This window comes from Mollisia scopiformis (assembly GCF_001500285.1).
Source record: "Mollisia scopiformis unplaced genomic scaffold LY89scaffold_23, whole genome shotgun sequence".
Classification (NCBI taxonomy): domain Eukaryota; kingdom Fungi; phylum Ascomycota; class Leotiomycetes; order Helotiales; family Mollisiaceae; genus Mollisia; species Mollisia scopiformis.
The window spans coordinates 642,231-669,664 of NW_017263603.1; the positions used below are offsets into that span (position 1 = coordinate 642,231).

The 27,434-nt window shown below is 48.7% G+C and overlaps 11 protein-coding genes across 11 annotated transcripts; 7 read left to right on the forward strand and 4 right to left on the reverse strand.

The window, feature by feature from the left end:
* The first annotated feature begins 752 nt into the window (after nt 1-752).
* Nucleotides 753-2,970, forward strand: LY89DRAFT_786543 (P-loop containing nucleoside triphosphate hydrolase protein). Its single transcript, XM_018222992.1, has 3 exons — nt 753-1,204; nt 1,305-2,821; nt 2,870-2,970. Exons 1-3 carry the CDS (start codon nt 764-766, stop codon nt 2,886-2,888), a joined length of 1,977 nt encoding a protein of 658 aa, XP_018066014.1. The 5' UTR covers nt 753-763; the 3' UTR covers nt 2,889-2,970.
* Nucleotides 2,971-3,361: 391 nt separating this feature from the next.
* Nucleotides 3,362-4,021, reverse strand: LY89DRAFT_688840 (uncharacterized protein). Its single transcript, XM_018215790.1, has one exon. It carries the CDS (start codon nt 3,868-3,870, stop codon nt 3,634-3,636), a length of 237 nt encoding a protein of 78 aa, XP_018066015.1. The 5' UTR covers nt 3,871-4,021; the 3' UTR covers nt 3,362-3,633.
* Nucleotides 4,022-7,353: 3,332 nt separating this feature from the next.
* Nucleotides 7,354-9,189, reverse strand: LY89DRAFT_654351 (FAD/NAD(P)-binding domain-containing protein). Its single transcript, XM_018212296.1, has 4 exons — nt 8,896-9,189; nt 8,803-8,840; nt 7,848-8,751; nt 7,354-7,786 (listed from the first exon to the last, which is right to left on the reverse strand). Exons 1-4 carry the CDS (start codon nt 8,960-8,962, stop codon nt 7,560-7,562), a joined length of 1,236 nt encoding a protein of 411 aa, XP_018066016.1. The 5' UTR covers nt 8,963-9,189; the 3' UTR covers nt 7,354-7,559.
* A 122-nt stretch (nt 9,190-9,311) lies between these two features.
* LY89DRAFT_786545 (S-adenosyl-L-methionine-dependent methyltransferase) lies at nt 9,312-11,579 on the forward strand. Its single transcript, XM_018222993.1, has 3 exons — nt 9,312-10,083; nt 10,134-10,279; nt 10,328-11,579. Exons 1-3 carry the CDS (start codon nt 9,760-9,762, stop codon nt 11,121-11,123), a joined length of 1,266 nt encoding a protein of 421 aa, XP_018066017.1. The 5' UTR covers nt 9,312-9,759; the 3' UTR covers nt 11,124-11,579.
* A 479-nt stretch (nt 11,580-12,058) lies between these two features.
* Nucleotides 12,059-13,262, forward strand: LY89DRAFT_739086 (uncharacterized protein; the record flags this gene model as incomplete). The annotated part of the gene is made up of 3 exons (XM_018220438.1): nt 12,059-12,106; nt 12,187-12,198; nt 12,258-13,262. 3 exons carry the CDS (start codon nt 12,059-12,061, stop codon nt 13,260-13,262), a joined length of 1,065 nt encoding a protein of 354 aa, XP_018066018.1.
* A 241-nt stretch (nt 13,263-13,503) lies between these two features.
* LY89DRAFT_594266 (Aldo/keto reductase) lies at nt 13,504-14,735 on the reverse strand (the record flags this gene model as incomplete). Its single annotated transcript, XM_018209790.1, has 4 exons — nt 13,504-14,192; nt 14,313-14,489; nt 14,538-14,618; nt 14,684-14,735. The coding sequence occupies 4 exons, from the start codon at nt 14,733-14,735 to the stop codon at nt 13,504-13,506; spliced, it is 999 nt and encodes a 332-aa protein (XP_018066019.1).
* Nucleotides 14,736-16,022: 1,287 nt separating this feature from the next.
* Nucleotides 16,023-18,360, forward strand: LY89DRAFT_229246 (uncharacterized protein). Its single transcript, XM_018206024.1, has 3 exons — nt 16,023-16,776; nt 16,893-17,808; nt 17,910-18,360. The coding sequence occupies exons 1-3, from the start codon at nt 16,175-16,177 to the stop codon at nt 18,108-18,110; spliced, it is 1,719 nt and encodes a 572-aa protein (XP_018066020.1). The 5' UTR covers nt 16,023-16,174; the 3' UTR covers nt 18,111-18,360.
* An 84-nt stretch (nt 18,361-18,444) lies between these two features.
* LY89DRAFT_722769 (GTPase-activating protein GYP7) lies at nt 18,445-21,556 on the forward strand. The gene is made up of 4 exons (XM_018218759.1): nt 18,445-18,753; nt 18,836-20,225; nt 20,304-20,885; nt 20,935-21,556. The coding sequence occupies exons 1-4, from the start codon at nt 18,610-18,612 to the stop codon at nt 21,396-21,398; spliced, it is 2,580 nt and encodes an 859-aa protein (XP_018066021.1). The 5' UTR covers nt 18,445-18,609; the 3' UTR covers nt 21,399-21,556.
* A 585-nt stretch (nt 21,557-22,141) lies between these two features.
* On the forward strand, nt 22,142-23,785 carry LY89DRAFT_654362 (uncharacterized protein; the record flags this gene model as incomplete). The annotated part of the gene is made up of 2 exons (XM_018212297.1): nt 22,142-23,620; nt 23,666-23,785. Coding segments are annotated over 2 exons (1,599 nt in total), but the record flags the coding sequence as incomplete, so codon positions are not given.
* Nucleotides 23,786-24,603: 818 nt separating this feature from the next.
* On the reverse strand, nt 24,604-25,738 carry LY89DRAFT_688845 (uncharacterized protein). Its single transcript, XM_018215791.1, has 2 exons — nt 25,372-25,738; nt 24,604-25,316 (listed from the first exon to the last, which is right to left on the reverse strand). The coding sequence occupies exons 1-2, from the start codon at nt 25,627-25,629 to the stop codon at nt 24,810-24,812; spliced, it is 765 nt and encodes a 254-aa protein (XP_018066023.1). The 5' UTR covers nt 25,630-25,738; the 3' UTR covers nt 24,604-24,809.
* A 124-nt stretch (nt 25,739-25,862) lies between these two features.
* LY89DRAFT_786552 (uncharacterized protein) lies at nt 25,863-27,409 on the forward strand. The gene is made up of 2 exons (XM_018222994.1): nt 25,863-26,303; nt 26,360-27,409. The coding sequence occupies exons 1-2, from the start codon at nt 25,982-25,984 to the stop codon at nt 27,229-27,231; spliced, it is 1,194 nt and encodes a 397-aa protein (XP_018066024.1). The 5' UTR covers nt 25,863-25,981; the 3' UTR covers nt 27,232-27,409.
* Nucleotides 27,410-27,434: the final 25 nt, after the last annotated feature.

The following is a 27,434-nucleotide window of genomic DNA, read 5'->3' on the forward strand; positions in this document are numbered from 1 at the left end:
GATGCCAAGAAAAGAGTATAGATCGAAGATCCCCAGATCATACAACTCAGTGGGACTTGCGCTCGCAGAAGATCTCGTATAATCGAAGGACATTGCGGCGCAAAGAGTTCAGCTGCGGTTCGATGCTTGAGAGTTTCGCTTTAGACGCAATGTAAATTCGCAGTGACACTAAAAACAAATGATTACTACTGCTGAACGCGATACACACAGTGCATACGATAAGATACGAGACAACACAAAAGACCGAAGCAGGGCGTTGATGGTATCTCGTGAAGAGGCTCGTCAGCAAAACCACTCCTGTCCAATCAACAAAGTTTCGCGGCTACGAAGATACAACACCACAAGACCCGGAGAAAAGAGGCAAATTTTGTCTAAGAGGGTACTTGGATGTATTTAATTAAGAGATCTTTATGAACCAGATTTAATTCCAGATGTTATAATAGTCACGTGTACTGCTGCAGCCTAGAGGCCTCCTTTCTTTAAGGGGTTTCAAGCACCCTAAGCTCTTTTGATCTCTCTAATCCTTAGGCTAGCTTCTACCCTAGCCTCTACCCCGGCTTTTACCCCTAGAGTAAACGGGTAGTCGGATATTAGTGGTTTTTTTGAACTGATATCCGTGTCTACTAATAAGATGACGGAAATTTTAAAAATTATATCCATAAGTAGCCTAAACCGATAGTTCTTATCGGATACACTAAAACTACTTGTCTATTGAGAGCGCTGGCTTCAAGAAGATGAACTGTAGTACGGCAGCCGGACTAAAATGCGCTCACTAGTGGCTCTCCTGGTCTGCAGTAGTGCGGTCCTTGCCGTTCTTCAACTATTATCCTCCGAGCCGAAGCGCTTCAAGGCCAAAAAAACATTTCGAATTGTCAACAGCTCGATGCTTCACAATGCATCCGCGAGATATACTTTTAGAACCCGCCCATGTCGCTGGACACGTCGAACAGCAATTTCGATTGCCACCCGACCGAAATCTTCCTTGACCTCTGGAATACAGCGATATGGCTGTTCCAGAGCTTCTGCAACTTTTATTCCAACAGCGTCGCGATACTTGACAACATCCACTCGATCTGCTATTCAATCTCCCAATGCCGGACAGTACATTGATATTGATGGTGATACTATCTATGCTTTATCGACGGGAGCAGGTGCGAGAGCGGGAATTGCTATCGTCAGGATCTCAGGACCCGCATGCCTTCAGGTCAGCCATATTCAATTGTCACCCAGCACGCCGTTTCTGCCTTTGCGTGAAATTTAAACATTGCGGTGAAATCTTCATTATAGTGACTAATGACTTGCAGATCTACCGTGCTCTTTGTCCCGAGAAACCTCCTCCAAAAGCTCGCTATGCTACTGTTCGAATGCTCCACGACCCATCAGACAATGGTCTCATCCTCGACTCCAGCGCATTAGTCCTGTACTTTCCTGGTCCAAAGACGGTCACAGGAGAGAATGTCCTAGAATTGCACATCCATGGAGGACCAGCTACAGTCAAAGCGGTATTATCTGCAATTCCACGATGTTCACCCCATACACGCATGGCAGAACCTGGCGAATTCACCAGACGCGCGTTCGAAAACGGCAGATTGGATTTGGTACAAGTGGAAACTCTCAGCGATACATTGGCAGCAGAGACTGAACAACAGCGGCGTGCTGCTGTGCGCGGTACCTCTCGCAAGCTAGGACGATCATATGATGGTTGGCGAGAGCAGCTTGTCTACGCTCGTGGAGAGCTGGAAGCTTTGATCGATTTCTCGGAAGATCAACATTTCGATGAGTCACCAGCAGAGCTTTTGGCCGATGTTATAAAAAGTGTTCACGAAATTGTGGGGACTATCACCCAGCATGAATATGCCAGTCAACGAGGCAATTTATTGCGGAGAGGTGTTGAGATAGCATTGATTGGTCCACCGAATGCTGGGAAGAGCTCTCTATTGAATTTGATTGTGGGACGAGAAGCATCTATCGTGAGCTCAGAAGCTGGCACGACAAGGGACATTGTTGAGGTTAGATATGACATTGGAGGTTACTTGTGCACCTTTGCGGATACGGCTGGGTTGAGAAAAGCCTCAATTGAAGGCGGGCAGACAAGGACCGACAATTTGGCAGGTTTCGATAGAGATTCGAAAACATCTTCAATGTTTGACATTGTTGGGACAATCGAGCAGGAGGGTATCAAGCGTGCAAAGACAAGAGCTCAGGAATCCGACCTCATCATCCTTCTCGCTTCGATCGAACGAAACGAATCAGCCGTTGGAACACGGTGGAGCATAGAGTATGATGAAGATACATTGTTCCACATCCTCGGGGACGTTGATAATCCTCCAAAACCATCGATTATCGTGGTCAATAAATGCGATTCGGCTCCTGCAAATATCAAACCTGATTTACTACAAGGCTTCGAGAATCACCTGCAAGAAAAACTTCCCACGGGCACATTTCCAGCTATTGTTGGTATATCCTGTTTGGAAGCAATAACCCCTAAAAATGAGCAGGACAAAGACCCAGGTAACATTGGGACACTTACTGCACAACTCACGAAAGTGATCGCGTCCATGACAGATCTTCCAGCCGAGCAAGAAGATTTGATAGGTGTGACGGAGCGGCAGAGACAACTACTTTCCGCCTGTAAAGGGCATTTGATGGATTTTCTATCCGAAACTAGCAGCGATCAATTGTCCAGTCTAGAAGGGGACATGGAGGTAGATGTTGTATTAGCAGCCGAGCATCTCCGCTCCGCGGCGGATTGTCTCTCGCGCATCACGGGCCGGGGTCTGGCGGGGGACGTGGAGGAGGTATTAGGCGTTGTATTCGAGAAGTATGTACCCCTCATTTCTCACAAGAATCAAACTAACAATCCTCACAGATTCTGCGTCGGCAAATGAAGAAGATCGGTATTGTAGAGTGAAGGTGCATTAATCTATTCTAAAATTCTAGACCGAAAACGAAGGAAACCAAACTTTTCCCAACTCCAATGAAAATGCTCCAACATTCTATTCTATTCGCCGTCCCAATGCGTCTATCCTTCTATTTCCGCTAATGCAACAGTCTAAAATCCAAACTCCCAATCCCAAGGTCGCGAGACCGTTATGCGTCTAGGTACCGTCCGTCTATCCGTCGCTGCTGCATCACTCAATTGCTGCCAGCAGCCTTCTTTCTATCCGCACCCCTCCCCATCCATTATCCCCACTCTTTCCCCCTCATTCAAATCCCACCATCCCAAAAAGAAATCGAAGCGAATGTCCAGAATGCGATAAGAAACAAAAAAAAGAAGAAGAAAAAAAAAAACGCCGATCCCAATGCCCTCATTCCCTCTTTAAACGCCGAATCCGGAAACCCAGAACCCAAAAGTAGTCGAGATTATCATCTGCTGCTGCTGCTGCCCATTCCATCCATTCCATCGCTCGTCGCTTTGCCGCAATGCAATCAATCCCAATTCGCTCACTCATTCGCTCGCTCGCTCAAATGCCGCCAATCCAATCCAATCCAATCGCCAACCGAAAAATAATAAACCTTCCAATATTCCAAAAGTAGACCGCCTCGCCTCTCGCCTCGCCTCTCGTATCCCCCCTTTACCCGAGCCAGACGCTCGGTATCGGAGGATTTTGCTTTTTGTTTTGGCATTTTAATTTAATTGTAGCCCCCGCGACCATCCTCCTCCTCGTCGTCGTCGCCGCGGTTGTAGCCCCCGCGGCCGCTGTCGACGAGGGGGGCGTTGTAGCCGCCTCGGCCGGCGTTCGTGAAAATGGAAGAGGAGGAGCGGGAGTCTTCGTCGTCTGAGGAAGAGGTGTTGGGGCCGTTGTAGCCGCCGCGGCCTCGGTTGAGGAGGGAGGAGGTGGTGGTGAAAGTTGTGGATTGGGAAACCATTTTGTATGTTGGGTTTGTTGGTTGGTTGGATGGGTTGGTTTGTTGGTGCAGTTGACTTTGACGATATACTCGAAAGTTGATTGACAGATAGAAGTGTACTAGCGAAAGATATCGAAGAGACAGATGTGTAGATTAATCAAAAAAGGCAGACTGTAAGAAGAAATCCGATTGAAAGACTGTATGTATTGAATGAAGAAGCTGATGATGATGATGATGATGATGAACCCACCGAGAAGGAGAGACCGGTGTCCTCTATATACGAAAGAGAGTTTCTATTCGGACCTGCTTGCTTGAAGCCTCACTCACCCAAGCCCCCTCCATCCTTCCCTCCCTTACTAGTTGGGTTCGCAGCCTCAGGTACCGGACCGGATAGCATAGCAGAGCAGAGCTGATTTGATTACATGAAGTGACGCTGCTGATTGATTGATTACCGCACTTACTTGCTGCTGTGAGTGTGTGGTGGTGGTGTGGGTGTGGTTGTGGTTGTGGTGTGGTGTGCGCAGCAGTTCCCTGGCTCGACTAGCCCCCACCTGAGTTAGCAAGACAAGAGTCACCCATCTCACGAACGAACAAGAATATAATAATAATAATAATAATATTTTTTTTAATTTGGGTTCGATCTAACTTGGCGACAAGAAGGCGTTATTCCAAAGAAAGTAATGCGTGCGTGTGTAGTCAGTCATGCATAGGTATGCCATCCATCAGCGTGGTCCTTGTTGCCTGAGTATGTGGGACGAAAATGGTCACCAACACGACTGGTCGTCCATCACTCGTTATCATCTGCAGGTACGAGAAACAGCAGCAGCATCTCGGGCGCGCGAAGAACGACGTAAAAACACCGACTGGCACCGCATGGCAGACCAGACCCAACGATCTCAGTGCATGCAGTGCATCGCCCGGGTCCCCATTCATCGTGTGCGGCCTCTCATTGGGTGCGGACCCTGCTTCTTCAGCCCTACGAGATGATGCCAAGCTTGTTTGTGAATGGATTAAAATATACACACCATACATAAAAATACATAAGCGAACAAGGAGAGAGGAGGGGAGCCACACGTTAGGACAAGGATATAAATAGAGGGGGAGAGGTGATTGGGCAGGACCTGTGCGTGGCTGATGTGAGTAAGCTGACCCTGACCCTGACCTTGTATGTATGTATGTATGGTGGATGGGATGGCTACGGTACGGTACGGTACGGTACTGTACGCTACCAACAACGAACCAACGAACGAGCTTCTGGAATGGCATTTGGAAGCTTTCCTTTCTGATTTGATTTCCGGGTTGATTTGATCGATTGGGGTCCCTTACGCAGCAGGCAGTGGGGGTCCTTCTGCTGTGCGACGACTCCTCCCTTCTGGAAACGGAAGTTGAAATGGGAAAGCATTTCTCGATTCGATCCCTCCCAGATCGCTGGGACCGCGCCGTACAATCAGTGCGTGTACGACGTATTCCCATCATCCTCATCGACAGCATCCCCATCGCATTGCGCAGTTCGTGCACATTTGTCCGTCAGTATCGCCGACGAACAGCATGATACGATCTCTGCCTCGGTCCGGCATTCGCGACGCACCGCACCGGCATCGTTGCTACCCGCTCTCTGTTCTCAGCCAGCCTCGACGATACCTTATTCTTGCGGTGGTGGACGAGGCGCCGACAAGCGCCACGAGGCAGATTTGCCAGCCCACGGACAGCGAACAGGCGGGTGCACCCCCGCGACCGAGGGAGAGATAAGCGCGTGCGTGCGCACACATGCAATTGTAAATTATGGCTCAGAATCTCTCATCATCCATCATCTGAAAAAACCTCACGATTGAGGGTTTACGGGCTGTCCGAGGAATTTTGGTTAGTCATACATACATATGTATCCAGAGACTGGACGAAGACTATTGTGGATCATCGTTCGTGACTGAGTGAGTGAGTAATGAAACGTTACAAATACTGTAATCTCAATTCTTGACACTGCAGCAACAGCAGCAGCCGTTGAAAGGGGACTTACTTACTTCTGCCTGCCCGAGTGACACATCTGACGCCGGTAGCTAGCTAGCTAGCCAGATAGGCGATCGTTTGGTTCAGGGGTGTGGATGCGGGTGTGGAAGTGATTTGCGCTATGTCTTAGCGCCCGTTTTGTTTTTATTTTAGTGGGATATCTTTTATTAGAAAGGGAAATATAGGGACTTTCTATTTCCTCTTTCAACCAACTTTTTCTCTCTCGACAATAAATCAATCAATCGCATTCGTTCGTACCTACCTACCTACCTACCTATGTAGCACGAATTATTCCTGCCTCGTGGTCGCAGTATGCAAGTCAAGAAATTTTTTCTTTCAACTCACTTTCCGAGGCAATATTTTTTCTCTCCTATTTCGTGTTTCGTGTTTCGTGTCCATTGTGCCGGATGGGGTCCAAAACCTCCCCTCCCTCCCAGTCGCGGCGGCGGATGCGTCGGTGCGGCTCAATTCCCATTTCCCATCCCTCCCCTTACCACGATATTCCTTGTCGTGCCACGTTTTGCACGCGACGGGTATGCAGGCCACTGTAAGTCCGCAAGGCTGAGTCCGATGAGTAACTGGTCTGTAATACCTGTCTACCTACCGGTGAATGGAAGGGGTGTTTTTTTCCTTCGAGAAGATTTCTACTTTGGGTTTGGGTTGGTTGCACGCGATGGGGGGTTTTGGTTTTTTTGGGGGCCGTTGGAGGCTCGTACGGTGATTTACGGTACGGTACCTACCTAGTTCGTACTTTGGGGGAGGCTGATGGTTACCTACCTATCGACCCAAGTGCGCATCTGTTTTGTGGATGGGGAGAGAGTGTGTGTGTGGGTGAGAGAGAAGAGAAGAGAAGAGAAAAGTACCAGCCGGATCATTAATCATCCTGCCGCCGAAGAAACCGAGATACCATACCTACCTGGATCCATTCCTGTCTTGGTCTCGTGCTCACTCACTCAAACGTACCTACTTCTGAACAACGTCATAATCACCGAAACATGCATACATAGCCCTTACATACGCTTTGCATCTCACCCCTCCCTCCCTTGCTACCCGTTTACATATCCATCCGGGTTGTGGTGGTGGGTGGTGGTTTATTATCAGATTGACTGACAATTGATGACCCCTCTTACCCGACCGACCCAGCAGCACGGCAGGATTCGCGTTCCGAACCGCGTCTTCCTAGTTGACACGTTTTTTTTTTCCTGTTAGATTTCTTTCTTTCTCGGGACGCATGGATGGATAGGTGAGCTAATATTACGTTGTTGGGGGAGGCAGAGCGAGGGGAGCGCGGTACGCGCCTCTTACTCAGTCGTTTGTGGGATGGATGGATGGATGGATGGGTCAGGGTAGCGATGGCTGTTTTGGGAGGTTATTTGGTCCATGGCTGTGAGTCTCTAAGATTGGTTGTTACACAGATGGTTGGAGATGGAAGAGATGCGGGAATGGGTTTGTAAGAGGTGAGATCGGTGAAGAGTCATTCATGGTTTTGAAATCAGTTGAGTTGAGTGTAATATTCGATCATGGAGAACACGTCATCTTTCTTCTGTCTAATTCTTTGTATCCAGTATCTCGTCCTGTATCCTATGTCCTGCCCAAAGCCTCCTCTCTTACAGCCTATGTCCGATATCTTCTATCAAATCTCCCCTCTAATCTCCAATCTCCATTCCAATAGAAACTGATACATAGCTGAATGTCTAGTCGGCCGGCTACTTGTTCTTCTGCAATCCCGCCTTGAAAACAGGACTCTCCATCACCTTCGCCCAATCATGAAGCATAGTTGTATTCAAAACACTAAGTTTGACCTCCTCTCCAGCTCTTGTCTTCATCTCAGCTTCATATTTCTCGATAGCTGTCGCCAGCTTCGCTTCTGTGGTAATCGCTTCGACGAGTTTACCTGCATCGGTTATCGAGTGGTTGAGTCCTTGGCCACGTTCTGCAAGCGAATTGTTCGTTAGCTGAGCAAAGCTGAAAACTTTCAGATCAAGAACGCTTACGATAAGTCATAGGGTGCGCCGCATCTCCAGCTAGAGTGACTCTGCCATTGCGTGTGTCCCATTGATGATCAGGCAGACTTGGATCCCACACCGTGAGGTCAAAGTACCACGCAGGTTGATCCTCAGGAACCCATTCAAAAGCACTTTTCCACGGCTCGCAATATCCCTTTGATTTCCTTTTTACTTGTGCCAATCTCTCTTTGTTTCCAAAGGTCACTCTTTCGGTGGTTTGTTGCTCGAGACTGGCGTTCCAGGATATGTAGAAGAAGAATGTCCATCCTTCGGGCTTGTCTGCATCTGGCGCATCTTGCAGTCCAAAGAAGGCAAAGTAGCCGTCTGGATGAGGGGCAGCTATGTAGAGAGGATGGAATGACCGAAGAAAGAGAGCTTGTTCGTGGGTGTATTTTGCTTGGACAAATGTCGCTGAGTATGGGAGTCGGGTCGAGGGAGCGATTTCTGGTCCAAGTAGAAGCTTTCGTACTGTTGATCTTGCTCCGTCAGCGCCAATTATCAATCTTCCTGTTATATGCTCTCCGTCTTCAAAGACAGCAATTACGCTACTGTTATCATCTTCAAAGACCAAGTTTTTCAATCGTTTATTCCATCTTATGTCCAAGTCTTTCGCAAGTAGTGCTCGAAGTTTCGAACGGCGTAGTCGGTGAAAGTTTGGGATTTCGGGAGCAACCATAACCTCTCCCGTCTGGCCATTGAGGAAAGCAAGACTATCGACAGGCTTCGTAGGGGTGTTCGGATCGACTTGTACGGATTGGAGTTGTGCGGCAGCATAATCTGGAATTAGGGACTTCAAGATGGGTACACCCCAATGAAGTCCCATATTCCAATCTCGCTCACCAGGAGAGAACACAGCAGCATTCTTCTCGCACACAACGACTGGTATCCCAGCCTTTCACCTTGTCAGTATTGGTGCGATTAATGTTGTGAGGGGAAGATCTACCTTCCTAAGGCCATGTGCGATAGCCAGGCCAGTACAGCCTGACGAGATTTAGCAGGGTTGTTCTCCGCCGCAATCGCGTCTCTGTTCGTATACCTGAACCAATAATTATCACCGAGCTTGCCACATTTGGTGTCATAGATCTTTCTCCATAGTCTCCCATGATCAGGGGAAATATGCAAGGGCAGATCAGCAGCTAATGCGAGACGGCGAATGAGAGCGAGATCGCATAGGGAGGCGTGAAGGGTTAGCTCAATAAGTGTAGAAGTGTGTCGGGTAGTACAGAGATATAGAACGGAAATGCGATAGAAGAATGAAGATATATAGAACGGAGAGATTGCCCGCTGAAGAAGAAGAATTAAGACGTTGGTTTTTCTGACTGATCACAAATAACGGCCTGTTTCTTATCATTGACATGCGGGGCAGGTGCCATTTTTGGGCCGGCAAGTTCAGGGACTTGGTCCTTGCGGGACGCTCCACCAAGTGGAGAAAGCACGAACACATCCCCTCATCGGACGAACTTCTTTTACTTTTGCTGCTGAGGAATCCGAGAGGACGACAAATATCTTCATACCTTCATAACTGCAATTCAATGATTTCATGTTAGACAGTTTGTTGCGCATTGTTTCATTTTGAATCAAGTTTTCGGGGAACAAGTATCGAAGCCACCATTTGGTGTGGACAAGACAAGCCACTACGACGCGGGACGGACCAGCGATTCGTCTCAACACTCCACGTACCGCACCCTTCGCGACGCCGTTATCAATCACAATTGGCAACGAGACCCTGAGTCTTATCATCTGGGTCGGCTCACTTCTCTCGATTCTGCAGCCAGTAGTCAATGGAGATGGATTGCTGAAAAGGCACGGGAAGTGAAGAATGCTTCTCTATCCAGCCAGCTACCTCGACGAGACCAACATCGAGTATCTTTCCACTTAATTAAGCACCCACAACTTCGACATGGCAGATCTGACTCGAGGCCTCACACCAGCCATGGAAGCATCTTCTTCGGCAGCATCGCAAACAACACCTTCAATCCACACAGAACATTCGGGGCACGACTCTGCATTATCGCTCGCAGATACCATACCTGACAGCGGACAGCAGGAGGAAGATAGCGTGGCAGATAACTACGACGAGGAAGATCATGACTTCGACGACAATGATTCTGCCTTTGGGGGATCCCTCATCGGATGCGACACCGATACTCTTGCTTCCTACATTACGGACTATCGATACGAGAATGGGCGGCGATATCACGCATATCGGGATGGGGAGTACTGGGTACGTTTCTAGTGTTATTCTTGGTGCTACATCAGTCTTACAAGTGTTAGGGACCGAACGACGAGCACTCAAGTGACCTGCAAGATCTGGCCCATCACATGTACCTCATGACTCTCGAAGGCCTACTTCACCTTGCGCCTCTGCATAGTCCGCACAATATCCTCGATTTGGGCACTGGAACGGGGATATGGGCGATGTAAGTACTCAATCTCTTCATATTGTATACGATTCTAATAGCCTTCAGTGAAATGGCAGACGCATATCCCTCAGCGCATGTCATTGGAACAGACCTTTCTCCAATCCAACCACTCTTCGTACCACCAAACTGCGCATTCGAGATCGAGGACCTGAATCTCTCTTGGACATATCCGAAGAACCATTTTGACTTTATACATATTCGGGAACTGTTTGGTTGTGTAGCAGATTGGGATGATTTCTTCTCTCAGGCTTTCGAACATACCAAGCCAGGTGGATATGTTGAGATTCTCGAACATAGTGTATGGCCTGTAGCAGATGATGATACGATCAACGAGGAAAGTTTCTTCACGACCTGGGGAAAGACAGTCGTTGGGCTAGGGGAGAAGTTCGGAAAGAGTTTCACGATCTGGGAGGAAAGTAAAGAGAGGATGGAAAAAGCTGGATTCGTCGATGTGGTTGAGACGAGGTACAAATGGCCGATGAATGGTTGGCCTAGTCCCGAGCATCGAACGCACGGCAATGATGGAGACAAACCATGGAGGCGGTTACGGGAATTGGGTGTTTGGAATCAGTTGAGGCTATACGACGGCGTGGAAGGTTTCATGATACGGCTACTGACAGTCATCGGTGGGTGGTCGTACGAAGCTGCGCAGGTGTTTCTGGCCCATATGCGAGCCGAGTTGAAGGATCTTAAGATTCATGCGTATCTCGATGTTACGGTTGTGTATGGGCGAAAACCAGGAGGAAACCCGAGACCTGCGGTACCATCGTCTACTTCTACGGGTTACTCGGTACGACCGATGGTCTCCACCATTCCAGAAGACTACCAAGGTCTTCCTTGATGAGCAGCAAGTGAATGGAGAATGAGAGACGAATTGATCTCACGCTGCGAGGAAGTCGCAAAGTCATATTGCGGTTGTCCGCAGTTTTTGACTAAAGTATCGCGTTCTGCGGGATTCACTGAACTGCAGATAGTCTAGCTACAACGTATGGGATCCATTTTTTTGGGAGTTTGAGCGTGGGATCGATCTTTGCTATTTATTGGGACTTATGTTGTACTCATTTATGATGCCTTTGTATCTACGGTTTGTTTCAAGATCCAGACTTCACTTATAATGATTTGGGTTAGATGCCTCGGCATGGAGTAGAAGAAGGCAGAGATGAGAGCGTTGACTGAGTTTAAAGGATGACATGATATGGAAAAGTTGTCGACTTAGGGTATTTGGTGTATATATTTTATTCAATATCAAGATGGACATATAGGTACCCATCTTGCTTCGAGAGAGCTATGATTTTGGGGTGTCTTTCAACGCATACTTTCTCTGTCCCCACTTCAGAACTTAATATAACAGATCTCCAGGGCAGATCTGTCCTTGAAGAACAGATCCTTGACGTTTTCGAGATACATGGAGGGAAAAAGTAAATTGACGCTGCATATTGGCTCCCCATTTCTGCAACTCGTATTGGCTACGTCTCGACCAGCAGCTTTCCTAAACGAGACTAGTGGATACACACCAAGCCGAGATCCAACGTCTCCCCGATACTCAACTCCATCTCCATTCGTGGTGCTCAATCTCTCTTCGGTAGAGAACACGGATTTATGTTGACCTCTCTATAGCCTATCGGACTCCATTGCCCCTTAAGTCCATTAGTAAGGATTACGAGCAATCTTTGTGTTTTACGCACTACCGCCCTATTATCAAGCAACATGAGGCGGCACATCTAGACACAACGACAAGTTGGATACCCAATTCGACGCCCACATCCCTAAGCAACCATGGTCTACTGCGGTAAACCGTCCAAGAGCTGTCGTCAATGTAGAAACGTAGGTACAATCCTACCTGGCCTTCCAGACAATGTCTCACTTGTTCCAGGGCATTGCGTACAATGGCTAACAAGACATAGAGAAACATCAAGGTCAGAAATCTTCTATTACGCATTCTCTAACGCCATCCATTCCTAGCTAACCTATCAAGTGCGACAAAAAACACCCCTCCTGCGGCCAATGTCTCCGCGCAACCCTCACCTGCCCCGGCTACCCGGACCTCAACAACCTCCTCATCCGCAACCAAACCTCCATCACCATCCACCGCGTCTTCGCCCAGCAAACCGCACACATTCAACTCCCCACCGCGGTGCCCAACATCTCCGTGCTCGACCGCGCGAAATGTCTCTTTGTTTCCACGCACGTGTTCGGGTCCCATCCTTCCTTTTACTATATGAAGGAATTCTTCCCGCCGCGCGAGAGCGATGATTTTCTGATCAAGACCGTGCAGGCGGTTTGTCTGGCGTATCTGGCGAATGAGACGGGGAGGGGGGACGTTATGTGTCGGGCGCGGGTGCGGTATAGTGAGGGCTTGGTGGCGATGGGGAGGGCGCTGGGGAGGAGGGGGCAGGCGGGGAGGAGGGAGGTGATTGCTACGGTGCTGTTGATGGATTGTTTTGAGAGGTTGAGTCAGCTGGAGGGGGACGGAGATTCCAGGCATCTGGATGGGGCGGTTGCGTTGTGTAAGGTGCGCGGGAAGGCGCAGTTCGAGGATCCGGTTTCCGTGGCGTTGTTTCATCATTTGTCGTGCAATGTATTGGCCTCGTGTCTGAGCAGGGGGACGGAGATTCTGGGAGAGTATATGCAGCTCCGTGCTGAGGTTGCGGGGGTTATGCTTCCTACTGATTCGAAGTGGAGAGCGGAGAATTTGATTCTTGATTTTATGGCGCTGAGGATGAGGTTACGATCGAGTGATGAGGAGGGAGATGAATTGTGGGAAGGGCTGAAGAAGGAGTATAGGGAGTTGTGTAAGGTGTTTTCGAGGGTTAGGGATGATGAGGTGATGGTTAGTCCGGCGCAGAAGCGGAATATTTTGTGTTCATTGAGGGAGATGATGGATGGGCTTTTCGGGGAGTGTGATGAACTCATGAAGAGAAGAGAAATGGCAGGTGATTTGAGAGGGTCAGAAAATGGAGAAGGCTTGCTGGTGTTGTGAATGCTGCTTGAAGCAGGGGATGTCAGTTTGACACCAATGCGGCGACAGCTACTATGCAATATGGATCGACTTTCGACAAGAACTTTTGAGAAGAAATACGCTACCAATTCGACAAGAAGAAGTCGATGGTACGTCTCAACAGTCAAAGTAGGACAACAGAAGACGCAATGAATTCCCGAGAGCCTGGTTTGGCAACTTAGTGTTGGGAACTGATTTGAGTATGCCCTATGCTCTGCTTCCCTCAAAACTCGACAAACTTCATTCCCGGCTCAGGATACCGAGTACCGACAACCGGGAAGCTTTCCAAGATCTTGCTGATCTCAGACAATTCATCATCACTAAACTCGACGTCCATACAGTTCTCCTTAATCCTCTCCTCACTCCTGGCCCCGAAAATTGGAACGATCCACGCAGACCCCACCTTCCCATTCCCCCTCTTCAACCAACTCAACGCCAGCTGCGCAGTCGTACAGCCTTTCTTCTCAGCCAACTTCTCCAACTCTTTCACCAACAATAAATTCTTCTGAAAGTTCTCCCCTTGCCACCTCGGAAAATACTTATGGTGATCCTCCCCCATATCCTCCACCCTCCTAATCTTCCCCGTCAACATGCCCGCTCCAAGCGGTGTATGCGCCTCAATCACGATCCCCAACTCCGCACACGTTTCCACCACCCCATTCGAGAAGATCTCCGTGGACCACAACGAAGCTTCAACCTCCACCATCTCAATCTTCGCTGCCTTCGCCGCTCGTCGAATCGTCTCGCTTCCCACTTCAGAGAGCTGGATGCCCCCTATCTTCCCCTCTTTCACGGACTCAGCGCACGCGAGCACCGAGTCCTCGATCGTGACGTCTGGTGTGGGAGGTGCGCGGCAGGGGCCGAAGAGGTCGATTTTCTTCTTGCCGTCCAAGATTTGTAGGGCGGTGGAGACTCCAGGAAGTTAGTACTTGCTTTCGCAAAATAATCAAGAACCGAATGTCCGGCAATGGTATGAAACCTGTTCGGGAGCCAAGACATCGCATATGTGAAAGAAAGAAAGGGTATGGTTACGGGATTCACGTAGGAAGGAGGGCGAGACGTCCATTTTGAAGGTGCGGATGTCGACAACGCCGGTTTTGAGGCTGAAGACTACCTTGGTGGCGTCCTCGGGGTGAGCGCTGAAGTAGCGGTTCATGAGGTGGAGGGAGTTGTTGGAGGGGGGGCCGTAGAAGTCTGCGCCGTTCCAGACTATGGGTGTTAGTTAGGGGGAGGAGAGGGGGGAGAGGGGAGAGGCACCGTTTACGCCGGCCGCTAGGGCGGCTTTGAGGACGGCGAAGGTTTGTTTGTCGGGGAGTTGGTGGCCGGGTTGGGTTAATCCTTTTTTGAGTTTTTAGTACATTGTTGTTGAACGGAAGAGAAGAGAAGTGAAGAGGGATAGGTACTCATGAGACCTAGCCCGTTGGAAGTTATTGGTATTCCTGCAAGTGATGGCATCTTGAATTTTCTTGCTGTTACTGAAATATGGTTGAACGAGGTTGTAGTTTCTTCTTCAATAAGAGAAAGTTGGTGGTCTTTATATCTATCTGATACGACCTGAGTAGACCCCGCTGTGCCTCAACGACAAGCTGATTTCCTAGTTGGGGATAGCTTGAGATGCAGAGCTTCATTGGGTGGAGAACCCTGATCTGTCGTCATGGGTGGGAGCTAGGGTTAGGTCCCGCGACTGGATGCATACTGGATGGGGCTTAGTGGTCGGAGTTGCTGGTATATCCGGTGGAGGGTTTGAGTGGGGAAGTGTGTGTTTCTTTCGACGACAAGCTCAAGGAGTGAAGAGCGTTTCTACCTTTTATTCTGGCTTTGGATGATCTTTGGCTTATGATGACTTTCCGAAGCTCTTTCTTTTCCGCACGAGTTGGGGTTGGGTTTCTTCTTAGCGATCATCAGGCTAGTATTAATTGTCGTGTATCCCGGAGCAGTAAAGTAACGACTGCTGAAAGCTTCATCAGCGTCAAGCATCGAAAGCTTGCTATGCATCGATTAACCACTCTGAAAGACATCATGACCAGAGGTCTCGATTTGGAACTTCTATGTCTGGAGATGGAGGGATGCATTATGATAAGTAGGCACGATGAAGCCAATATTCATATCGGATCATTATGCAGGTTTGCCAGAGTTGGGTTGAGCATCATGCCCTTTGATGGGTACTTTCATACCTATGAATCTACGTACCTAGGTAGGAATCAACTGCCTAGGTGGGTTATCAAGTTTCCCTTTCCGCGTAGCAGTGTCACATAACTGGCTTTCCTCCCCTTTTCGTCACTCGCTCCTGCTACTTCTGACAGACGATAGATGTCGCCATTTATCTCATTTCCCCAACATCTAACACAAAATCCTCCGAACGCCATCACCCTCGAAAATATCTCTTTTCTTACGAACTCCCTCGACGCGTTTCTTCTCTTCTTTCTACAATCCCGTCATTGAGACCTCCCCTGTTCCAGCGACATTGAATCGACCGTCGGATGTGATCTCGTCTCGCCGCCCATGTCGAACGTCTTATCAGAGACTGTGACAATGGCTGATCAAGATGATTTGGACAGACCCAGGCTTCGACCGAAACAGATTCGAGCATCTGCGTTTATCCGCAATATAATCAAGTCCGTTCTTTTTGCCATCAATGCTTCATCACTAACTCTATGAACAGGTACTACTCTGTCAGCCCAAATACCCACCCTTCTACGGCCCATCCCAACCACAAAGGAAATTGCTACACATCCTCCAGTCAATCCACAGCTGCGACTACGCCGTCTGGGTCAACCTGAACAGCGTATTCAACAAGTCCGCCTATTGAGCTTCCTCCCGACTCGGAGTTGGGCAAGACTAGGCATGATCCGACATTGACAGCATTCGCTCAACTCGCAGCCTTGCGTCTTGACATGCCACGTGCAATCATGTCTCTCATTGATCATGAACATCAATATGTTCTAGCGGAGGCCACACGAAGCGTCTCGCTGTACGATCCAAAGAAAACGGAACAAGGCGACGAACTATGGGTCGGTTCAGTTCAGCTCCCACTCAAGTGGGGAATATGTCCTGATACTCTCCATACTTTCATCTCTGGAGATGGTAGCAAGGACAAATCGACAGATTATATCACGGCCAATCAGCATTGTTATATCATCAATGACCTTGCAAGTTTGGAGTGTTTTAAGGACAAGTCTTATGTTGCTGGGCCGCCATTCTTGCGCTTTTATGCCGAAGTTCCTCTAAAGCTACACGGGTATGTCGTCGGTGGATTTTGTGTGGTAGATTATAAACCACGAGCTGGCTTGGATGCTGCGGCGCTTGAAACACTGGTCGAAGTAGCCTCAGCTATAACTGAGCACCTTGGACTTGTGATAGCACAGGATCGCCTGAAGCGCTCTCGAGAAATGATTCAAACCTTGGCACAATTTGCTCGTGGCAAACAAGCACAAGACTTGCTGAATGTTATCACTCGGCGCTGGACACAAGACCCAGCAAAGGCACAAACTATGTCGTGAGTTCTACGCCCTCAATATGTCAACTTTCCTGTACAACCATGCAAGATCAATGTGACGCTACCACCAACTTCCTCATGTATCGCCAAAAGACACACTAACAATACTTTTATAGTGTACATAACCGCACGGATTCTGAACGACATGCAACAGAATCCAAGACAGAATCCAACACATTCATTGTACCGGATGTTAGTATTCAGGTGTCGGACTATGGCAGTGCACCGAGTGAAAGTGGGACAGACTCATTGACTGTTGACTCGACTATGAGTGAACATGGCAGTGTTTATACACCCACTGAACATGGTTTCTCGACTCCTACTGCAGACAACACGTTCCTTGCGGGAGAGCTAGAGATGCCAAAAAGTGTACGATCGTTTCTTTCTACGAACGCTTCATCTAGGAGGAATTCGGGGACAGACGAACTCGCTCGCACTGCCGTGAAGCTGCTTTTCAATCGAGCTTGCCATCGCATCAGGCAGGCAAGTGACCTGGAGGGCATTATTTTTGTGGAATGTTCAACTCAAGATACTGCAATGCCCAGCAAAGAACATACTCCTAAGTCCAATAGATCACCGGACTCAGAAGACGATCTGGCTCGAGAAACTAGCAATACTGTTGATTGCAAATTTCGTCCCATTGTCCCTGATACTGGATCTCAGGGTAATTCAGACACCGATGGAAAAGGAAAACAATCGCGAGTCTGCGAATTGCTGGGATATGCATTTCGGAGCGAGGTTGGTGGCTTCGGACCCGCACCTCTTCCAAGACACTCATCTCTGCCTCAATCAACATTGCGAACACTGCGAGACCACTACCCACAAGGAGAGATTTTCCATTTCGACGAGAACGGAAGCATCTTGGAGTTCGAGGACGGTCGAGCTAAGCGATGCGGTGCCGAGACTGATGACGAATCTCGGATTGAATTTGAGCGGAATAAGAAGCAACTCAGAGGTTATCAGCTTCTCGATGTCTGTCTTGGAGCACGATCAATCATTTTCTTTCCATTGTGGGATCCTCAGAAAGATCAGGTGAGTCGGCACGTCAAATCCCAAGGAGCTTCATCTCCAGCTAGTGTTGCTTTCTGCTGTCCACGATTTCTTCATGTTCGTAGCTAACATGCTTTCTTTAGTGGTTTGCTGGTAGCCTGGCGTGGACTAATGACCCAGCTCGACTGTTAGATGAAGATGATGTCGCTATGCTTGCTACCTTTGGTAGCTGTGTCATGGCTGAGAAGGCAAAGATGGATGCTCTGAATGCAGATTACACCACGACGAAGGCCGAATTCATTTCATCGGTCAGTCGGGGGTTGGAGAGAGCCCCTTCCTGGTAGATCTAACTCCAACAGAGCCACGGATGAAGAGGATGGATGGGCTGGGAGATGAAGTGCTTTCGAAGATTGTGGTTGTAGGAAGAACAGGAGAATCCGTACATTGATAGTACGCTCAGTGCTTAAAGAATTCGCCGAGTATTGCAGGAAGAAGAAGACGTCGTACATTGATAGAACATTCGGTGCTTATTGAATTTGCCGAACATTGCAAGAACAAGATGTCTGAATTGTGAATAAATTTTAAAGTGAAAGTTTGAGGTGAAAGTTTGGTTGAAAAATGTCTTGCATTCTTTGGATGCCTGAGATCACGAGTCCGCTATTCGCCTCAGCCGCGTAACATGATCCTCGTCATAGGGAACACCACAAGCTACGACACCAGTACTACAACCAAGGCAAACAGAGCTCAAAATGCGCTGAACCTCCCGTATCAAAGCTCTTCATTCTGAGCATCGAGAATCCTGCGTCTCATTCACGTCGATAGCACTCGATTGAAATAGCGACAATGACGTCGTCTTCAGGTCCGGCGAGACCAGCATCGCCGTCAAACAGCTTCTACGCCCTCAGCGACGATGAAGAAGGCGAATACAATACCATTACACACACGACTTCCGGTCGAGGAGTCAAGCTCCTCTTCTCCAAGAGCAAGGTCTGCCATCTTGCCCACTGCCCGCACTCGTCCATCTCGATGCGGGGTATCTCGAAGCATAAGCTGACGAACAGAACAATAGGTCTACATCCACCCCACTCCATCTGCGAAAGACAATATCCCAGGCTACATTGCTCTCCTCCAGCAGAAGCCTCCCCCTGATTCCCGACCTACTTCTTCCGGCTCAGCATCTGCGAGATTGAAGACGGCGAGTAGCCTCCTCCTGGCTTGGTTGCCGGAACATAGTCTGGGAGATGCTTTGGATACCTATGTGAAGGTTGATCTCAGCGATGGAGACTCGCCCCCAAAACAATCATACCTGGTTCCTCCGCCTCCAACGACGACCACGCATTCGGGGTCTGTAGGCCATTATGCGTATGCGATCCCCGTCTCGGCTGTATACTCGCTGCTCGTCCGACCACCCAGTCTGGGCTGGTGGTTCGGCAGCGTGATCATCAATTCGCGGGCCGGTGATAGTTTTCCCGCGCTGTTCTTCCACGATAGTGAGTGCCAGAGCACGATTCTGCAGAAGAAGAAGCATGCGAGGGAGAACTTTGATCCGTTTGGGGCGAATGGGGAGATGTTTTGGGGTGGGGATGAGGTGCTGAGGTGGTTGAGACGGTACGTGGAAGTCGAGAGGAGTGGTGCGGAGCCGAATATCTATCTGATTGAACCGTCGGCGGAGGATAAAGCTGCGTTCGGAGGGAAAGTTACACAGGCGGCGGTGGTGAGGAGGCCGAGTAGTAGCGGGGTGCAAGTGGGAGGTGCGGCGGGCGCGAATCCGAGGGGAACGGGAGATGCGCGGATGGATCCTGTGACGAAGTTCGTGAAGGAGGCGGGGTGGAATTTAATGGAGAAATTTAGCAAGGTTACGACGTTTACGAGACGGACGGCTGATTCGGTCATTGAGAATCCGAGGGTTCCGCCGCAGGTTAGACGGTTGCTCAAGAATCCGGAAGTCCAAACTCTGCAAGAGGAATTCGATAGTGCGAGGATATACCTTGCGAGGTGGGCGATGGGTATTGCGGAGCAGAGCGAGAGAGACAGAAATCAGAGGATCTGGACTGCGAGAGATGTGCTGGAGATGGAGGAGACTGACGTGGGAGAATTTGAGCTACTGGATACTGAAATGGGAAATCTCAGTTTGAAGGAGCTGAGGAAGACTGTTACGATGAAAGAGTGGACTAGCTTCTTTGATCCAAGGACGGGCAGACTTCAGGTCACCGTTGACGAGGTCAAGGAGAGAATATTCCATGGTGGTCTTGATCCAGATGATGGGGTACGAAAAGAAGCTTGGTTATTCCTGCTCGGTGTCTATGATTGGGAGTCTACCTCCGAAGATAGAAAAGCGGAAATTGCCAGTCTAAGAGACGAGTATGTCAGGCTGAAAGGAGCATGGTGGGATCGTCTCGTTGATCTTGGTGGTGAAGGCGAGGAAGGAGAATGGTGGCGTGAGCAAAAAGGTCGAATAGGTATGTGATTCTGAAATCTCTCGTTGGAAGACTACAGTATGGGCTGACATATCCCATTCCTTGGGGTCTCCGCTATAGAGAAAGATGTGCACCGAACAGATCGTACCATCCCCCTATTCGCAGGCGAGGATGCGCCACACCCAGATCCATCGTCCCCCTTCGCAGACGTCGGGACAAACGTCCATCTTGAGCAGATGAAAGATATGCTACTTACTTACAACGAATACAATCGTGATCTCGGCTACGTCCAAGGCATGTCTGATCTTCTCGCTCCGATTTATGCCGTCATGCAAGACGACGCAATCGCATTCTGGGGTTTCCAACATTTCATGGATCGAATGGAACGGAACTTTCTCCGTGACCAATCAGGGATGCGGAAACAGCTTCTCACTCTTGACCACCTAGTCCAACTCATGGATCCGAAACTCTACCTTCATCTCCAGTCCGCCGATTCTACGAATTTCTTTTTCTTCTTTCGAATGTTGCTTGTCTGGTACAAGCGAGAATTCGAATGGTTAGACGTTCTTACGTTATGGGAAAGATTATGGACGGATTACTTGAGTAGTAATTTCCATCTTTTCATTGCACTGGCGATATTGGAGAAGCATCGAAGTGTTATTATGGAGCACTTGAAACATTTTGACGAGGTGTTGAAATATGGTAAGTTTTATCTTCGACACTCGGCTTCCTAGTACTGATTTAGTAATAGTCAACGAGCTCTCAAATACAATAGACTTAGAATCGACCCTCATCCGCGCCGAAGCTCTCTTCCGCCGCTTCCAAAGAACTGTCGAAGCCATCGACAAGAAATCCAACTTCCCAGCCCCCAAACTTAGACATAGAGTCCAGAACGCTAGTATCGGCTCCACACAGTCTCTTCGCTCTCCACCGGCTTCACCTGGTGCTACGGCTAATACCAGTGGTACCGATACAACGACTGCGGGAGCAACAAATAGTGGTGCGGGTTCAAGTAGTCCAGCAAGGCAAGCAGGCAGTGCAGATAAGGGGAAAGGGAAAGCCAAAGATGAAGGAGAGTTGGAGGAGCAGAGACCGAAAGTTATCAGTCCTGAATTGAGGGAGCTGTTGAGCAGGAAGGTGGAGGTGCTACCCAGGAAGGTGGTTGCAAAGACAGGGGAGGGGTTGAGTAGTCTAGGGAAGGATGGGTCGAAATAGGTTCGAAATTGAGGGTGTGGCGTTTGGAGGGTGTATAGCTATGGGAACAGGTATTAGGAGAGCATGGACTAACAAACATGCAATCGGAACACGATTTGGCACGATATAGGTATTGGCATTAGCAGCAAGAATTGAGACACACGTGACGTTCCTCTCTGATTTCTTTTTTGGGAGTGGAATCTCCACAATTTTCTTCTCCGCAAGCTTCCCCGTCTCTGTATACTCGTCAGTGTGGCCACTTTTTACAAGTGTACCAACTAGATTCCAAGAATCCCCTTTTTATTCTTCCCATCTACTAGTCCCATGTCATGACGTTACCTCTTTCGGCATCCCCGCTAAGGGAAATATCTCGGTCTCTCAACCTTATTCCAACATCCAGCCAGATCCACAAGATAAATGCACTACTCCAAGATCAGGGTCCTCGTAGTCGTACTGGTCGGAATCACTCTGTTCCTGCATTAGTTGCTTTTTTCCCGATAAGCGTCATGGATTTAGGATCTGACATGTGGGTTACTTGTCATGTCCAGTATCTTTTTTCTCTTTGTGTAAACAAATCAGTTGGGAAGTAAGTGATGGATTTTGAAAGTATCAAGCAGAATTTCCGATTTAGATCTGGGAGGCAGACGAATATGAGTAAAAGGTTTCCTACCAGGGAACGGGAGCCGGTCAGGGAGGTTGTGGAGCAACAACCTGAAAGAATAGTGGTGCCGAAAAAGAAGATGAAGGGTGAGAAGAAAGTAACTATGAAGCCGGTTGATGGCAAAGTATCAGAAGGCTCGCCCCAAAGTCCAGCACCAAAACCAACATCGAAACCTCCGAAGGGAGATATTGCGGAGCAACCTGTTCAAGAACCCCCTAAACAGGCGGAAGGACAAAAGCTTTCTGTATCCGATTCCGGAGAGGCAGATTATGATTTACGTCCAACGAGTTCCAAGCCAAGAAGCGAATCTCTCGAGTCGTTGACTGAATTACTCTTCTCGGAAGCATATCTACGCACTCTCACCAGCGACCCTCAACTTCTGGCACGATTTAGCTCCTTCCTCTCTCACTACGAACCATCGATCGCACCTCTCGTTCTCCAATACGTCGAAACGCAAAAAGTGGTCAAAGCCATCTCATACGCCAACGCAGTAGCAAAGACCCTTCCAGGAAACGAAAACGCGGCCGAGCTCTCGAAATCGTTTCAAGACTCTGCTCAGCATGCTTTCGACACCCTTCTCAACACCGCTCTTCCTGCTTGGGTGACGTATAACCTAGTTAAGACATCAACATCTATCCTAATCGCCGAAATCACGAATCAATCCACGCCTCTAACGCGCGACTTAGTCGGGGGCCTCAGCGAGGTGTTCTGCATCACGGATCCGAATGTGGAGGATAATCCAATTGTATATGCCTCGGAGGAGTTCTATCGATTAACGGGGTATGGAAGGGATAGCGTTATTGGGTTTAATTGTCGGTTTTTGCAGGGAGGGAAGACGAGGAGGGAAAGTGTGAGGAGGTTGAAAGAGGCGATTGGGAGGGGAGAGGAGATTTGTGAGACGTTGCTTAATTATAGGAGGGATGGGAGGCCGTTTGTTAATGTGTTGATGTTGGCGCCGTTGCATGATGATAGGGGGAATGTGAAGTATTATTTGGGGGCGCAGGTTGATGCTAGTCGGTTGGTGGAGGGCGGGAGAGGGGTTGAGGGGTTGGAGAGATGTCTTGTGAGGAAAGAGATGGAGGAGAAGAGGAATATCGAAGGCGATCGCGAGCCGAAGCAGATTGTACTGGAGAAGTTGAGGGATTTGAGCATGGCTTTTGATCTTGAGGAGAGTGCTGTGGTACAGAGTCAGAGTCGACGGAATTCAATATCCAAGGATGAAGAACCATTTACAAAAGGAAGAGCGGCAAGGAGACGACTTGAGTATGACGGCGAAAATTTGGCCAGTGAAGACGACGACTTTGGTGACGAAGAGAAACACACCTTACCGGAATGGACAATTTCTCAAAACAAGCCGACAGGCAAATTACCAGGCATATACAAAAAGTACCTCCTCGTCCGACCGTACCCATCTCTTCGAGCAATATTCGTCTCTCAATCAGCGCGCAGACTAGGAAAGCTGCAGCAGAAACCATTGCTGTCGTATCTCGCCGCTCCAGCTTCAACGCTGGCTGGGTTGAAAGAGTGCTTCCAGTCCGGTACACCTGTCACTGGGAAAGTTGCAATCATGAAACAAGCAGGGGTGAAGAGGGAGGGAACGGTGACTGGGAAATGGAATGCCAGAGAGAATAATCCAAGTACGCACGGGGAGATTTGCTGGATCTCTGCTACACCCATGTTGGATGGGAATGATGGAGTGGGAGTATGGATGGTTGTTATCGTAGATAAAAACAGTGCTTCCTCGAATACTGGACGGAGGATTGAGAGATTGAAGAATCTCCAAGACTCTACTCCTGAATTGCTGCGCGGAAATGGAGATGTGCCTATCAAGCCTAAGCTAGTGGGTGGCGGGGAGCAAGATGAGCAACAAGGGGCGGAGATGAAAGATGAAGGCTCGTCCACCATGGTGTTAAGTCCCCGCACACCAGATCAAAGTCAGAGGTCAGAGGATAATGTTCCCCCGAGCGAAGCAGAGGACACTGATGCCATGAGAATAGAGTCTCGGAATGGCTCAGTGGCGCTTAATCATGACTCTGCTGAGCCTCGGGCACTAGTTAACGGTGCCTTTCCCGAGATTTCTGATGGGGATGAAGATGAGCAGGACCCTTTAACCCCGCCAACAAAAGATCAGGAAGAGGATAGCATCAGTTCGGATACGACACCGCGACAAAACGGGTTGAGTGGAAGTCGAAGGACGGACGTGGGGTTGAGAGCTATGGATTATTTGAGTAGTCGATCGATGAAAGTTGATGGTCAAGATGGGGATGGGGGGGTTGATTGGAATGTAGCTTCGCCTTATAGTGTTGATTAGGAGAGTTGGAGGGAATGGATGCATCTTGAGCAAGCTTGTTGCGGATCGTTGAAGGAACTCATGGAACTAATCTTACCCCGCAGTTCAGACCCTCGTGATCCGTGTTCCGTATAAAAGCTGATGGCTGTCTGGAATTCTAAAAGTTATATTCTGTAGTTTTGCTAGTGATAACGATAGTAGTTGGCTGCCATCTGCAACTTATAGTTAGGTGTATTCTCGAGTTTTATGAAACTTTAAAGGTTGGAATTGCTACAGCCTTGGAGCTTGCATCAAACTAATTACATGTTCTACGGACGCGTTCAAGCTTAATTCAAATACAAGAAAAAGTCTTTAGCTCAAAGTAGAGAGCCGAAGCCCGCCCTCTGTTTGTAGTCTCGCTCAAAAATCTTCTCGCGCCGCCTCCCTTGGTGTTTAACATGACAGCCGGATCTTCTTGCTCTTCATGATATGATAATGATGTCTATGCTTTAGAATCTGGTATCTTGGTATCATGCTCTATTTCTTCCAAGATTTTCCACTCAATACTCATCCAGGAGATGAAATAGGACCCTAAGCCAAACAGCAAGGAAATTGTAAGGCAGATGGCAGTTACAACCTCATCTCCCCAACACCCCGCTTTTCTGGCTGCACTAAAGACACTAATAGCGATGCCAACTAGTATGAAAATTATGCTGTTCCCTACTAGCATTGACGGTATTTGCCATGCAAAACATTGCAGTCGACTAGCATCGGTAATTTCAGATTCATCGAAGTAACGTGCACGGCCAGAAATGGTGGGCATGAAAAAAGCCCAGTGACCTGAGTGGAGGCTAGCTCGACCTAGAGCGATAGATTGCTGTCCTGCTATTCCAACTGCAAGAAGCGAATGAACCAAAGCGCAAAGTAAAGCAATCTTGGCTGTGTATGGAGGCACTGGGAACCAGGACCATGACAGTAGGCTTGCTACAACGGACGCCACGAGAGCACTCTATTGAACCTGTCAGCGTAGAATTCTTAGACGCAAACTCTGTATTGTAACTCACGGCAACGGCTACTGTGTCCAACTCTCGTTGCTTAACAGCAATAAAACGCTCAATGACGGCTCCTCGTTCAGATGAAGTGGTTCTCAAAATATGCCTGAATGTTATGCGGGATGCGTGCCACGGTGACCACCCAAGTCTTAGAGTAACTTGACAAACATTCTTGATGTGCGAAAATCCGTTCTTGAAGTGTAGCATCAGTCTGCGAAAGAAGCCATTAGTCCAGGTGGAAGGACGGGCCGCTGTGACAGTCTCGAACATTTCGAGGTGTTTCTCTACTCAGATATGTCAGTTGCACTACGAGAAGAGGATAAATCAATTGCGACTGCTCTCAAGGCTTTGTTTTTGAAGATTCTGGTGGAACTGTGGGAAGATGGTAGTTGTCATGAGGCTCGGCCGGGCTCTGGAACGCTACCAATCATACCCGACCACGTCCGAGCCGTTCCACAGACACAAAACTTTTCTAGGCACCTGTCTCAACTACGTCTTGTCGAGAAAGTTTCTCCGTTAATTATCCCCCCACTCCCCACGTCCTAATTCATCACTCACTATTTGACTCGGCATCCATTTAACATCCGGGCTACTTACTTATTACAGCCAATTACAGTCGAATATGGAGGTACCATTTTCCGAGCCTCGTCATATCACCATCTTTACGGTAGCGGCTGGGACGCCCAGTGCTCTCACAGACATGAAGCTGGGACGATTTATCCCTACTTCCGCTGTTGACCACTGGGGAATATACATCGAAAGTGCAGACGACTACGAGACTCACAATGGGTTATGTATTGAGCTTGACCGCAGTGAAGATGGAGGGATCATAGCACGAGATCGAACAAGGCGTGAACGAGAAGAGAAAGAACCGCAAAAGGGAATAAAATACGACTTCACTCAGAAGTTCACCGCATGGGAAGATAGGAGAATTATTCAATGCGGTACACAATAATCCAGACATGTCGTCTACGCAGTGAAAAGCTAACATTCAATTAAGCCAAGGATATCTGCAAAGATCAGATGTACAGTACCTATCACGTCATAAAGGGAAATTGTCAAACTTTAGTCAATCTCCTTGTCCAGAGAATAGCGAGTGGTGATTTATATATTCCGAAAAGTACGGCCTCGCACATATTTTCCAAGGGACCTTCCAACGCGAACTTAGTTGGCATCTGGGAAGCCGACATGGTCCCTTCCGAAAGACTTCGACTCATGGCTAAAACTCGAGCCGCAAGTAAGGTTCCATGGAATACAAATCAACTGGAAGCTCCAGGAGAGGCGTCATTCACTCTCGTCCAATCTGCTATGGGACCTTTGTGGAACATCTCGCAGGTAAAAAACCGAGATGACCCACTGACTCTTGAGGAGCAACGACTAAACGCTTACTACCTATCCAATTTGATCGATGGAGCGGTTGAACCAGTTCAGGAACAAAGTCTGAGGACCGGACGAAGCCCAGGACTGCGGTCCGATATCGATATCAAGGAAAGAATCAAAGCGGCCGAGATGAGCGTGAAGAATTCTCTAGAAGAGACGTTCAGACGTTCGCGGGGGATGAGCACTCTTGGAGCCAGCCTAGCCGTCTATGATGACCCCAAAATTCCCCTAGAGAGACGGGAAGAGATGCGAAAGCGTCTAACGGATTTGAATAGTCGCTATCTACGCTCGAAAAGGGCGGCATTGTTAGATCAAACTAGACAACTACCCCGATTGTACTTGGGCAAGGATACTGTTCGGCGAGAAGACATTACCTCTGAGCAGACCCGACAACAGCTTGAACTTTGGTTGAAAAATGATGAGCAGGACAACAATCCAGAAATCGTAGATAAAGGACCATCCCAAGTCTCGGGTCCCAAGGAATCGCGCTAGCTGGTCATACTCGCCTGCGGGCATGAATTACCTAGCTGTGGCGAGAACATGCTGCATTGCAGATGTAGTACCTACATTGCACGTATGACAGTAGCCAACAGGCGTTATCTGACACTCAATCAATGCATTACCACCAAGATGTTCTACCCCATCTCGCTTCCATGATCTTGGTACCTAGTAAAGAATATGGATTTTCTACGATC

Coding starts and splice junctions, on each gene's coding strand:
- LY89DRAFT_786543 (XM_018222992.1), top strand. CDS start 764: ATGCGCTCACTAGTGGCTCTCCTGGTCTGCAGTAGTGCGGTCCTTGCC. Junction 1,205..1,304: donor CAGGACCCGCATGCCTTCAG/GTCAGCCATATT, acceptor AATGACTTGCAG/ATCTACCGTGCTCTTTGTCC.
- LY89DRAFT_688840 (XM_018215790.1), bottom strand. CDS start 3,870: ATGGTTTCCCAATCCACAACTTTCACCACCACCTCCTCCCTCCTCAAC.
- LY89DRAFT_654351 (XM_018212296.1), bottom strand. CDS start 8,962: ATGGGAGACTATGGAGAAAGATCTATGACACCAAATGTGGCAAGCTCG. Junction 8,841..8,895: donor GGTGATAATTATTGGTTCAG/GTATACGAACAG, acceptor AAATCTCGTCAG/GCTGTACTGGCCTGGCTATC. Junction 8,752..8,802: donor TCGCACATGGCCTTAGGAAG/GTAGATCTTCCC, acceptor ACAAGGTGAAAG/GCTGGGATACCAGTCGTTGT.
- LY89DRAFT_786545 (XM_018222993.1), top strand. CDS start 9,760: ATGGCAGATCTGACTCGAGGCCTCACACCAGCCATGGAAGCATCTTCT. Junction 10,084..10,133: donor ATCGGGATGGGGAGTACTGG/GTACGTTTCTAG, acceptor TACAAGTGTTAG/GGACCGAACGACGAGCACTC. Junction 10,280..10,327: donor GGAACGGGGATATGGGCGAT/GTAAGTACTCAA, acceptor AATAGCCTTCAG/TGAAATGGCAGACGCATATC.
- LY89DRAFT_229246 (XM_018206024.1), top strand. CDS start 16,175: ATGCCACGTGCAATCATGTCTCTCATTGATCATGAACATCAATATGTT. Junction 16,777..16,892: donor GCAAAGGCACAAACTATGTC/GTGAGTTCTACG, acceptor ATACTTTTATAG/TGTACATAACCGCACGGATT. Junction 17,809..17,909: donor GGGATCCTCAGAAAGATCAG/GTGAGTCGGCAC, acceptor TGCTTTCTTTAG/TGGTTTGCTGGTAGCCTGGC.
- LY89DRAFT_722769 (XM_018218759.1), top strand. CDS start 18,610: ATGACGTCGTCTTCAGGTCCGGCGAGACCAGCATCGCCGTCAAACAGC. Junction 20,226..20,303: donor TGAGCAAAAAGGTCGAATAG/GTATGTGATTCT, acceptor TCTCCGCTATAG/AGAAAGATGTGCACCGAACA. Junction 20,886..20,934: donor TGACGAGGTGTTGAAATATG/GTAAGTTTTATC, acceptor ATTTAGTAATAG/TCAACGAGCTCTCAAATACA.
- LY89DRAFT_688845 (XM_018215791.1), bottom strand. CDS start 25,629: ATGTTCGAGACTGTCACAGCGGCCCGTCCTTCCACCTGGACTAATGGC. Junction 25,317..25,371: donor TGGACACAGTAGCCGTTGCC/GTGAGTTACAAT, acceptor CAGGTTCAATAG/AGTGCTCTCGTGGCGTCCGT.
- LY89DRAFT_786552 (XM_018222994.1), top strand. CDS start 25,982: ATGGAGGTACCATTTTCCGAGCCTCGTCATATCACCATCTTTACGGTA. Junction 26,304..26,359: donor TAGGAGAATTATTCAATGCG/GTACACAATAAT, acceptor CATTCAATTAAG/CCAAGGATATCTGCAAAGAT.